Source organism: Oculina patagonica, chromosome 6 (assembly GCF_052425735.1).
Source record: "Oculina patagonica isolate OP01 chromosome 6, crgOcupat, whole genome shotgun sequence".
NCBI lineage: Eukaryota > Metazoa > Cnidaria > Anthozoa > Scleractinia > Oculinidae > Oculina > Oculina patagonica.
Window position 1 is genome coordinate 31,399,091 of NC_135763.1, and position 12,311 is coordinate 31,411,401.

At 39.4% G+C, this 12,311-nt stretch overlaps 1 protein-coding gene across 1 annotated transcript in view; it reads left to right on the top strand.

The window, feature by feature from the left end:
• The window catches only part of LOC144658090 (serine/threonine-protein kinase mTOR-like), a 59,441-nt gene that overhangs the window by 38,283 nt on the left and 8,847 nt on the right, over window positions 1–12,311 (top strand). Inside the window, exons 41-52 of the mRNA XM_078518412.1 lie at window positions 384–461; window positions 1,303–1,410; window positions 2,592–2,849; window positions 3,406–3,527; window positions 4,115–4,358; window positions 5,230–5,327; window positions 5,611–5,707; window positions 6,184–6,282; window positions 6,775–6,897; window positions 7,317–7,499; window positions 7,921–8,055; window positions 12,095–12,269. Of these exons, the coding sequence (XP_078374538.1) occupies window positions 384–461; window positions 1,303–1,410; window positions 2,592–2,849; window positions 3,406–3,527; window positions 4,115–4,358; window positions 5,230–5,327; window positions 5,611–5,707; window positions 6,184–6,282; window positions 6,775–6,897; window positions 7,317–7,499; window positions 7,921–8,055; window positions 12,095–12,269 (1,720 nt within the window). The remainder of the gene's footprint in view (window positions 1–383; window positions 462–1,302; window positions 1,411–2,591; window positions 2,850–3,405; window positions 3,528–4,114; window positions 4,359–5,229; window positions 5,328–5,610; window positions 5,708–6,183; window positions 6,283–6,774; window positions 6,898–7,316; window positions 7,500–7,920; window positions 8,056–12,094; window positions 12,270–12,311) is intronic.

Sequence of the window (12,311 nt, forward strand, 5' to 3'; positions counted from 1 at the left end):
ATATTCCAAAATGGTGGAAAATGCATTATTCTTTTGTTCTTTGGCCTCGATTGCATGTACAGAATTCAAAAGAATATTAGGCCTTAAAAGAGGCCATAAGCGCCAATTACCATGTAGACGAAAGAATAATGTATTTTCCGCGATTTTGGAATAAGGTGTATCTTGTTTTGCAAATAAGCATCCCATCAAGTTGACATTTACTCTTACTAGTTTATTGTGATCGATTTTAATTAATCGTTGAATTCCCAGTGACTATACCTTGACTTCAAGGTAAGACATAGGTGTTCACAAAAAAATACATGTCTGTACAAAATGACATGTAGCTTTTCTAATATGAATATAATTATTTCTACTGTTCATTTGCTTTCTTTTTTTCTCTCCAGTGCATAGACGCAGCACGTGATGTGTTGGACACAGAATTAACAGCTAGAGCTGGCGAGAGCTACAACCGAGCTTATGGGGTATGACTATTCCGTATTCAGTTTTTATTTTACCAATGTCACTGCTTTGCAATCCTTTGTTTAGTTATACAGTAGAACCCCGGTAACTCGAACTCTGAAGGGAAACGAAAAACAGTTCGAGTTAGCGGGGTTTCGAGTTATCGGGGTCGATTGAATATTTAAATAGCCAAGTTAATAATTGATAGTTTACTTATTTTTCAGCACTTCAGTATACTGCAGTACAGTGCAAATTAAACTTATCTCGTCAGAAATTCTAACACGATCATAAATTCTTATGATAAGAGTCGAAAAAGGCTGTCAAATACGTGATCTGTTCGTTGCTCAATTAAAATCAAATTGCTGTAGTGTTCGTTTAAGTGAGAAGAGCTAATAGAATATTTTATTGGGCATCCGTGGCGAGTTGCAAGAACCGGAATTCGAGTTATCGGGGTAAATTTGACCCAAATTGTGATCAAGGGAAACAAAATTTAGTTCGAGTTAGCGGGGTTTTCGAGTTATCCGAGTTCGAGTTAACCGAGTAAAAATGACTGAAAAGTGAGTTCAAATTCAAGGGAAATGGAAGTTTGTTCGAGTTAGCAGGGTTGTTCGAGTTAGCAGGGTTGTTCGAGTTAACCGAGTTCGAGTTACCGGGGTTCTACTGTATGTCGGTTTACATTCTCTGTACTTTGTAACACACTAATCCGCCCACGCGCACTAACGCAGCCATTGACGAATTCGTTAAATCTCAAGAACTTTTCGTTTAGTTTTCATTTTGATATATCCGAGAAAATTACGTGCTGAACAAATAATGGTTTTTCTCAGGAATATTCTGTTTTCAGTCTTCTTTTTGCTGCTCTCTCAGGCCATGGTCAGTGTACAGATGTTATCAGAACTTGAAGAGATTATCCAGTTTAAACTTGTGCCAGAGCGCAGGGAAGCGATCAAGAGAACATGGTGGAACAGACTTCAGGTAAGTTTTGAACATGATCTTAGTTTAAGGTATCACGGAAGGAAAATTGACGTTTTCGTTCCAAGTCAAATTGTGTGCAAACCATCAATGGTAACCCCAAAAAAGTATATATTTTCTGAAAGCTTATTGAATAAAGACTGTAATTTTGGATTTTGTTTTGATCATATAGACCATAATAAGCAACGTCAGCATATTGTTTGCAATTATGGTGTTGCGCAACTTAAGGTTTATTTGAGAACACATTTACATGAGAGCCAAAACTTTAATGTGGAATTTGATCTACATATATTGGTCTAAAAAACGGTGTCTCAGATTTTTCTTTTCTTGCTCCATTAATTTTTTATGAATTTTTAAACATTAAAATGGCGTTTTTAGGGCTTCTTTAGGATAAAAAATTCATAAAAAATTAATGGAGCAAGAAAAGAAAAATCTGAGACACGGTTTTTTAGACCAATATATGTAGAACAAATTCCACCTAAAAGTTTTGGCTCTCATGTAAATGTGTTTTCAAATAAACCTAAAGTTGCACAACATCATAATTGCAAACAAAATGCTGACGTTGCTTATTATGGTCTATATGATGTAAACAAAATCCAAAATAACAATCTTTATTCAATAAGCTTTCATAAAATAAATACTTTATTGGGGTTAGTTGATGGTTTGCACACTCACAATTTGACTTGGAACGAAAAGGCCAATTTTCCTTCCGTGATAGGCATTCAGTGTATCTATTGGTTTAGGAGCGTTCACCCCCAAATAAAAATAAAAAAATAAAAATTTTTGCCGCCCTTGCTCACGTTAGCTATTTGACGTTCATTCACAGAGAACGGCCAAGAAAATGTACCAAGATTTAAAACGCACGTGCAGAGATATTGTTCCGCTCATTATACCTTTTGTTTGATGACGTTCCTTAGTATTCATTCTTCAACTTGCGTGCTTGTCTGCTTGCTTGCTTGTTTGCGTGCGTGCGCGTGCGTGTGCGTGTGCGTGTGCTCGTACTCGTGGGCGTGGGCGTGCGTGCTTACATGGGAAGACGGGAATACAAAATTGGGGTAATGCTGCTATACACGTCTGACACAACATGTTTTACATCTTTCCTTCTCGTTATTAGCACGAACTGCAATACCAATCCTGTAAAACTAACTGAAGACATTGTTCCTCTTCATTTGTCCCCTGAATAGGGCTGCCAGCGAGTAGTAGAAGACTGGCAAAAGATTCTTCAAGTTCGTTCCTTAGTCCTCTCCCCACAGGAGGACATGAAGTCCTGGCTGAAGTACTCAAGTTTGTGCCGGAAGAGTGGTCGACTGGCCCTCAGTCACAAGACACTTGTCATGCTGCTTGGAACAGATCCGTCCAAACAGGCTGATCAGCCTTTACCAACAACATACCCACAAGTCACGTTTGCTTACATGAAGCATATGTGGAGAGAAAATAAGAAGGTAAGGCAACTGATTCGTTCTTATTGAGTGGGTTCACAGTATATGCCTGTTTCACTGTAGTACCACAAAGACAGACATTATATAAACACTACCGGGGTTTCCCTTACTTTTTCGCGCACTATGTTCTAATGAAACGGTTGTGCAGCGTCGACGGATTAGAGAGATTAGAATTCACGTTTTAACGGCAAACGTCAGAATGCACTGATTTTGTTTACATTTTCTCCAATTATTGAATAAATCCATCAGACAAATAGAGAGTATCTTATTCACAACAAACACGTGAAATAGCTCACTTTGACGTAGAAGCGGCAAACGGCATAAGTTTTTTTTTTGCCGTTCGCGCAAAAAAAAAAAAAAAAAAAAAAAAAAAACGTAAAGCTTAATATTTCTAATGGTTGATTTTCAACTAGAAGTTGAAAAAGGGAAATAAACCGCTGTAGCTTACTTGTGTGACGCTAGTCTGTTACTATCAGGTGGAGATCTTCTGAAAGGCACGGTCTGAATCAATATTGCCAAGGTCAGCATTTTGAGCGAGATGTCTACTGTTTTATTTTAGGACGAAGCTTTCCAACATCTCCAGCACTTTGTACAAAGCACATTACACCAGCAGGCATTGCAGTCACTGTCTCCAACAGATGATGGACAGAAGAGGGAGGAGCTCCTCAAACTTGTTGCCAGGTAACTGATGACACAACACATTCCTTATGACTGTAAGCGCTATTGTTCCACGTGTTTCTTTCTGTTGTTATTTCCTGAAAATAAATAATAAAAATAATATAAATATCAATACATAGGAATTTCCAGTGGCATTTCCACAAGGTGGCTCTTCATTCACTGTTTCAGAATTTATTGGAATAGGCTAGTTTGGAATTACGTCTACTGACTGATCCTTAGCAAATGAGTGAAGTCGAGGTTGAGGGGAATAAAACAAAAGAAAATTCAATGATCCCCCTGAACCTCGACTTTATTCCTTTGTTTGTGATCAGTGGAGCGTATTTCAAAACAACCCTATTTAGAAGTGTTGGTTTTTGCAGAGATAGGGAAACTGGAGAACCTGGACTTGAGACAAAACCTCGGAGCAAGGACGAGATCCAACAACGAATGCAACCCACACATGATCCCGGATCCGTAAATGGAACCTGGGCCACATTGGTGGGGGGGGGGGGGGGGAGTGCTCTCACCACTGCACCATCCCTGCTCCCCTAAATTGAAATGTATATTTATAGTAGAACTGCCTTGACTGATCAGTTTTTTCTCTGAAAAAGGTGTTACCTGAAGCTGGGTGATTGGCAGACAGCTCTGGAGGGATACAGCGAGAAGTCCATACCACAAATCCTGCAATACTATGCTGCGGCCACGGACAATGACAGGAACTGTTACAAGGCGTGGCACGCGTGGGCTTACATGAACTTTGAAACTGTGTTGTACTACAAGAGCCAGCAGTCATCAGGGGGTGATAATGGTAATGGAAACATCTGCAGAACACCTCCTCCTACGCAGACATCCTCTGTAAGTGCAACGTAAAATTTCACCTTTCCTCATGTGATATTTTGAATAAAGAAAAGACCGTTTAATGATGTTTCCCCAAACGTTTGTGTTCAGGACGGGGCAAGGGAACGTGCCCTTGGCCACGGATAAAGAGCATCGTAGTTTCTCTCAGTGTGCTGTTGGGCAGACAGTGAAGAAAAAATAATGAAAGTCAACTGAAGGAGATTGTTGCAAATTCCTAGAACGAACAATGTTGAAGTATGACAAGTGATTATTAGTATTTCGAGTTCAGGTTAAAATGGTCACATATAGTCAACTCTCTCTTAATGGACACCTCTGTTAGACGGACATCTGGTCTTGGTCCTGTTCCTGCCGTTTTTTTTTTTTTAGTCATTTTACTGTAGCTAAACTCGCTACAAGACGAAAACCTCATGGATGCACTTCACAGCGGTCAAACGCAAACGTTGACGTCACATCCGGTCTTCGCCGCCTCGAACTTTCGACTTGAAAGAGGGCAAACTTTTCTAAGAAATTGTTAAAGAAATAGTACGGTGAAAGAACAGTTCAAGCTGGGACACTCAGTGGAGATGAATTATCAAATTTCCAATCCATAAGCGGCGTATAAACCTTAACTTTCCAGGGACGGCGTTAACTTTTAGCTTTAAAGTGAAAGTTTTCGGAAAATTTAAGACTTTGTATGGAAAATGTTGGCGGGAATTACACAGGAGCTGCGCACGCGCGCTGCGTTTGACCGCTGTGTGTGGACGCACAGTGGAAGCCGGTGCAGACGATGTTCGTTTTAGAGAGAGTTGACTGTAGACTCTAATGCCGTTGTTCTCTTTCAAATCCAGGTTAGTTTCTAAGACTAACATTTTATTGTTGTCTATTGCAGATGGTGAATCCAGTGATTACATATGCAGTGCCTGCAGTTAACGGTTTCTTTAAATCGATTGCCTTGTCCAGCGGCAACTCACTTCAGGATACTCTCAGGTTTGTATCCGCTGAACAAAGAGCTGCAGGTTAACCAGGAGTTGAATGAGCCCGCGGTCCGTAGCAAAAGTTGCCAAATTACTAAAAGGGTGGGGGATCATGTTACTTTGGGCGATTCTGTACATTATTAGCTAACTCAGTCCATCGCAGCTTTTTCCTTAGAATTTTGTCAGCTTTCACAAGGCGAAAACTAAACGGTGGCCACTTTTACACTTGAGGTAATGATTTACTTCCCAAGAACATGACGTTTATTTATTTTTCTGAATTATCTTTGCTAATTTAGACTGTTGACGCTGTGGTTTGATTATGGTCATTGGCCTGAAGTTTATGAAGCTCTTGTTGAAGGAATCAAGACCATTCAGATTGACACTTGGCTGCAGGTAAAGAAACATAAAGAATTCGCTCGGTTTGTCATCCGGCTCAGCTAGCTTCTTATCATAGCCTGATACAGATATAGCGATTTTTGATGGAGTGTCCTAAAACCAAAGTGATCACCCTAACTAATCATCGACAATCCAGTGAACCAATTAAAACTCGAAACAAATGCATGATACCGACACGAAGCGCAGGAAAATGTGCATGAACGAGTCACGATTGGTTTTGGTTTTACGTCTGATTGGTTAAGAAAGTTGCGCGAGTTTTTGAGACCAATCACTAAGCGTAGTAAAGCAAACCCAAAGCGAACGCTTATTCACTTTTGACACTCAAGTGAAAACTGCTCCAAAGCACAAAATAAATTTGCTTTACACATTAGGTAAATTCAATAAGTAGTTATGTCAGCACAATGTTCCAGGCGGTAACATGCGCTGTACGTTTAGTTAGCCCTGGTGTGATTAATTGATGTTTTATACTTCAGGTTATTCCGCAACTGATCGCCAGGATTGACACTCCCCGTCAACTAGTTGGACGACTTATTCATCAGCTACTGACAGATATTGGCAAACATCATCCACAGGTAACTCGTTCTTGTCTTACTGTTAGTCTGCTATCACCAAAGATAATAGTTTTAACAGTGTCATCAGCCTGTCGTCCATTAAGGGTCAAATTACAAATGACATACTCTGACACAATAGGCAATAGAACAGGCATGGTGTACAGAGGGGACCTTTAGCCTCTGGGTAAAGGTACTATGAGTCTATGGCCTCTTTGGTGGAAGACTATTTCTTGAAACCACAAAAGAGTAGCCTGTGTGTTTTCCAATGGTGCGGAGCGAACGAATGATGGTGGTTTAACTACCAAAAAGCAGTATTGAAATGTCTGGATGTTCGAGACCACAGAAAATTATTGCGTACTTCTTAGGCCTCGCGATCGTAGCGTGGCAAGCATTTAGGCTAGAGTTTTACATATGAATAAAAACAAAAAATGAATTGATACTACAAGACATGCATGTTTATACTTTGTAGCTACACCGTGTGAGCAATACTAATAATGTAATATCTCTATACAGGCCTTGATCTATCCTCTCACTGTGGCTTCCAAGTCAGCAAGTAGCGCCCGTCACAATGCAGCTAATCAGATCCTAAAGAACATGTGTGAACACAGTCAACAGCTCGTACAGCAGGCAGTTATGGTAAGTACGCTGCTTTAGCGACCTCCTGGCGGTGCCACTCCCGTTTCCAGGTTACAAGGCAATTGCTGTTTTATGAAAAGTGCCTGGTTATGAGATATAAAACGGTTGTTTGTCAAAGAGTTTCCGAGGTCATAACTAGTTGTTCTAATAAGGCAATGGTTCTTTGGCATTGGCTCAACTTTTCTTTCGTTTGAGAGGGAGATAGCAAAAATATTTGTCAAATCAGTGCTTGACAGTTACTCCAAAAATCGTAACTTAAGGATTCGAATACATATTTCGATTTCAGTGGACTTTAGAAAAGTTCTCACGTTCGAGTTGATTTCGTGCCATTGAACACATCGTGAACCGACCTAAGGTTGAAAAACTCGTGAGATGTTCAAGTGAGATTTTCAACACTAGCACAATGTTGTTGTTTTCAGGTCAGTGAAGAGCTCATCCGAGTAGCCATCTTATGGCACGAGCTGTGGCATGAAGGACTAGAAGAAGCATCAAGACTTTACTTCAGCGAAGGAAACGTGAAAGGAATGTTTGGTGCGTTAGAACCGCTGCACCAGATGATGGAAAGAGGACCGCAGACACTGAAAGAGACTTCGTTTAACCAGGTACAGCTAAGTAACCAAGTTTAGGGTCTTTTGAACCTTGTCCTTCAGACTCTATTGCTTTGTGTTCGTTCGTTCGTTTGTTCGTTCGTTCTTTCGTTCGTGCGTGCGTCCGTGCCTCCGTGCGTACGTTTGTTCCTTTGTTTGTTCGTTCGTTCTTTCGTCCGTGCGTCCGTGCGTACGTTTCTTCCTTTGTTTGTTCGTTCGCTCGTTCTTTCGTTCGTGCATGCGAGGTGCGTTTATTCGTTCGTGCGTGCGTGCGTTCGTTCCTTCGTTCGTGCGTGCGTCCTGCGTGCGTTCGTGCTAGCGTGCGGTAACTTGCTCGTACGTTCATTCGTTTGTTTGACATGCAGTCAAATTCAAGCCAATGACTGCGCAATTCTTGAATTATCTATACTAACTATCAGATTTTAATATCTTTCAGGCATACGGTCGCGATCTGATGGAAGCCCAAGAATGGTGCAGAAAGTATCAGCGATCAGGAAATGTTAAAGATCTGACACAGGCCTGGGATTTGTACTACTTAGTGTTCAGAAGAATCTCCAAGCAACTCCCCCAGGTACTGTTAACAATTTACAGTCAAGAAGGCAAACACTCTGTTAAACAAATTCACATAAGAACAATGTAGAGACGAACTCGTCCATTGTTCCAGTAGGAATGGCACGAACTTTCCGTTAAGTAGCCACGTCAATATAATTAACGTTAGCTAGCAGCCTTTTTGTTTGGGTTTATCCTCTCTTTCAATCAATCAGTCAGTCGGTCAGTCAGTCAGTCAGTCAGTCAGTCAGTCAGTAAGTCAGTCAGTAAGTCAGTCAGTCAGTCGGTCAGTCAGTCAGTCAGTGAGTCAGTCAGTCAGTCAGTCAGTCAGTCAGTCAGTCAGTGGTTCAGTCAGTCAGTCAGTCAGTTAGTCAGTCAGTCAGTCAGTCAGTCAGTCGGTCAGTCAGTCAGTCAGTCAGTGAGTCAGTGAGTCAGTGAGTCAGTCAGTGAGTCAGTCAGTGAGTCAGTCAGTAATAATAGTAATAGTATATCTTTATTGCGCCTTACTCTCCAAAGGGAGGTATTGGTCTGTTTACAACAAAGGTTTTAACATTTACTAATACATTTAAGAAATAACAAAAATTTGATTCTTATACAATTCATAATGTCAATATATGTAAAAATTAAATAAATTATAATGTTCATTGTGCTTGTAAGTTAAGAAGCTCTTTCCTTTTTTGAAACATTGAATGTATATATTTACCTACTACTTTTGATGTATGTTCATTGTCAGCTCTAAGTAGGTACTTAATCCTCTCGTTCTCACTTAAATATATGTACCTTACATCAACCTTAGAAATGTGAGAACATAATTCATGTCTTATGGTTGTAAATCCCTGGCAACACATCAAAAAATGCTTTTCGTCTTCTACGCAATTTTGTTTACATACCAAGCATGTTCTTTGCTCTACTGGGATTGATGCTCCTTTATTTTCATATTTTCCAGTCTGTATTCGTAATGTATGACATCCTAATCTAAGCTTTGTCAGGCTTATTCTGTGCGCTGGGTTTTTAACTGTTGTTAGGTAATTCTCAAATTCATAGCTCTTATTAACTTCCTTGTGTGTAAATTTTTCTCTTGAAGTTGACGATGAACTATTCTGGGTGCCCAGCCAGTTTTGTGAATACTTATTTCTGAGGGTTTTCCTCATGGTTAATCGACCGTTCTTGATGTGTTGCCGGGTTATCGGTTCTGTTTCTTGATGCATTTCTTCGTTAGTTGCAACATCAAAAAATGTTGTAGATGTTGTTGCATATTGAAATGCCTCACTTAACAAAACGTTATTACAACAATACTTCAGTCTTTGCCAATAGCTGAAGATTGAGGTTTTTATGTCAATGATTAAAGGATAACGCCCAAGTTCTGCCCTGCAAGCAATGTTTTCTGTATACCATGGGACGTTTAACGTTTGTTTACAGAACTTGATGTGGACTTGTTCAATTGTGCTTTTATCGAAGTGCGTTTTATATGACAGTAGTTCTGGTCCCCAAATTTCGCACGCATAAAGTAACACGGGCTTAACAAGGGCATTGAAAAGTTTGTTCTTAATCGCAATAGCTGCTGAATCCGTGTTAGAAAAGGATCGTTTAATTATCGAGAGGACCTTAGTGGCTTTTTTGCTGAGAATTTCCCTTGCATAAGTGTAACGACCGGATGAGGTCATTTCTATACCTAAATATGTTTGTTTGTCGACAATTTGCAAAGATTCATTGTCGTATTTAAAATTTATATTATTTTTGTTTTGTCCGTTACCGCTGAATATGATTATGTTCGACTTTTTGGTATTAACTTTGAGCTTCCATTGCTGAGCGTGTCTATGAATTACATTAAGCGATTGTTGCAACCCTTCGGGAGAAGGACTGATTATTAACAAATCATCTGCATACATTAAGCAGTTTATAGTTCGATTTCCTAACATCACACCTGGAGATTTGCTCTGTTTAAGATATTGCGGTAGATCATTCATAAATAAAGAAAATAAAACTGGACTTAGACCATCACCTTGCCTTATCCCTTTGTTACATGAAAATAGTTCAGTAAGTGCGTTTTGGTTAATTTTAACACAACTCCTAATAGACGAATACATGGATTTAATAACATTCAAGAATTTCCCTTGTATTCCGTATGTTTGTAATTTATGTATCATTCCAGATTGCCATACACTATCGAAAGCTTTTTCGTAGTCAATAAAACCAACGTAAAGCTTCTTGTGTTGTTTGGTGTATTTATGGAGTAATTGCTGGAAAATAAATAAACTATCAGTAGTTCTGGAGTTTGGTCTAAATCCAAACTGTTCAGGATTTAGAACATCATGTTGTTCGATGAATTTATTCAATCTGTTTTGCAAAATTGATGTGAACAGTTTTCCTAAGCAGCTAGTTAAAGTGATTCCTCTGTAATTTGCTGGAGATTTCTTATCACCTTTTTGTTTGTATATTGGTTTTATGACACCTATGTTCCATTCAGTTGGAAAGGTTCCGTTCTCAATTATGTCGTTAAATATTCTCTCTAGAGAAGGCATAAGGTAATAACGCCCGTGTTTGATCATTTCATTTAAGATAGCATCCGTACCGGATGCCTTTTTATTCTTGAGTTTAGATATTTGATCATGAATTTCTTTTGCAGTGATAGGCGCATCTAAAATTTCATCTGTCTTAGTTGTTGTTTGGTCAGGATTGTTTGGAGATGTAACGTTCTCGCCGTGCGATTCTTGAGCTTTGTCATACAAAAGGTTTTGAAAGTGGTTTATCCAGTCTTCTGACGAGATATCAGAACTTTCCTCGACTGTCTCATTTTTTCGGATTTTGTTTATAAGTTTCCAGAAGTCGCCGCTTTGGTTGGACTTTAAGGCGTTTATTTCATTTAGAAGTTGATTTTTATATCTTTTATGCATCTGTTTTACTAGCTTTTTATATTTCTTTTTGACTGCAAAGTACTCTTGCCGCAGTGATTGAGGAGCTGTGGGATTAATTTCCTTTACAAGTTTCTGCAGCTTTTTCTTCAGTTGTCTGCAGGTATTGTCATACCATGGTTTGTGTTTCTTGGTATGTTTACGCGTTTTACGTGATGGTACAAGACTACGTTTGGCAACTGATTTGAGTATCTGATTGAACTGCGAAATCTCATCATCTATTGAACTGTGGTGTGCTGTATTGAAGGATTGGAGTTTGTCTTGAATATCAATTCTCGATAGTGCACTAATAAATTTGTCTTTGGATTCTAACTTCCAAAGAAACTTGGTAAAACTGTTCTGTGGAGACGTCTCTTTTCTTTGAGAATTTTTTGATGCGTTGTTTATAATATCGCGATTACGGGAAGCTAATTTGAGAGTAATTGGACAGTGATCAGAATAAGGTGTTAAAGCTTGTACTTGAAATCCTAGCACTGTGTCTTGAAGATCTTCACTGACTATTCCATAGTCAACAGTGCTTGCTCCGTTGGTCTGATATGATGTTAGCTTGCCGTCTAGATCTCCTGTAACTCTACCGTTCAATATTCTCAATTTATTTCCTATACATAATCGTAATATTTCGCCTCCTAATTTGTTTACGGTATAATCTCCATTGTTTCGTTTGGGCCAATTTTTATCAAGATTATATGTGTCAGCAGTTGCTAGGAAATGGTGACAATCGTTTTCAATGAAGTCATTTAAAGTTCCGGTCCTAGCATTGAGATCGCCAAGCAATATAATTTTGCCCTGTTTTGAATACTTGTGTATTTCGTGTTCTAAAATGCTTAGTACGTCCTCCCCTGCTTTGCGCTGAGACTGAAGTGGAGGTAAATAATAATAGTCAGTCAGTGAGTCAGTCAGTCAGTCAGTCAGTCAGTCAGTGAGTCAGTCAGTCAGTCAGTCAGTCAGTCAGTCAGTCAGTCAGTCAGTCAGTCAGTCAGTCAGTCAATCAGTCAGTCAATCAGTCAGTCAGTCAATCAGTCAGTCAATCAGTCAGTCAGTCAATCAGTCAGTCAGTCAATCAGTCAATCAGTCATTTAAACAAGCAAGCCAACAAGCAAACAAACAAACAAACAAACAGTCGTCTAAAATCCAGTATGTGCATTTCAGTTGACATCTCTGGAGCTTCAGTACGTTTCACCCAAGCTGTTAATGTGCCGTGAATTGGAACTTGCTGTGCCTGGGACATATGAACCTCACAAACCAGTGATACATATAAGACACGTGCATTCTTCGCTTAACGTCATAACATCGAAACAGAGACCCAGGAAACTCTGTATTACAGGTGAATAAGTTACCTTCATTCTGTTACGTCGTGTTTCTTTTC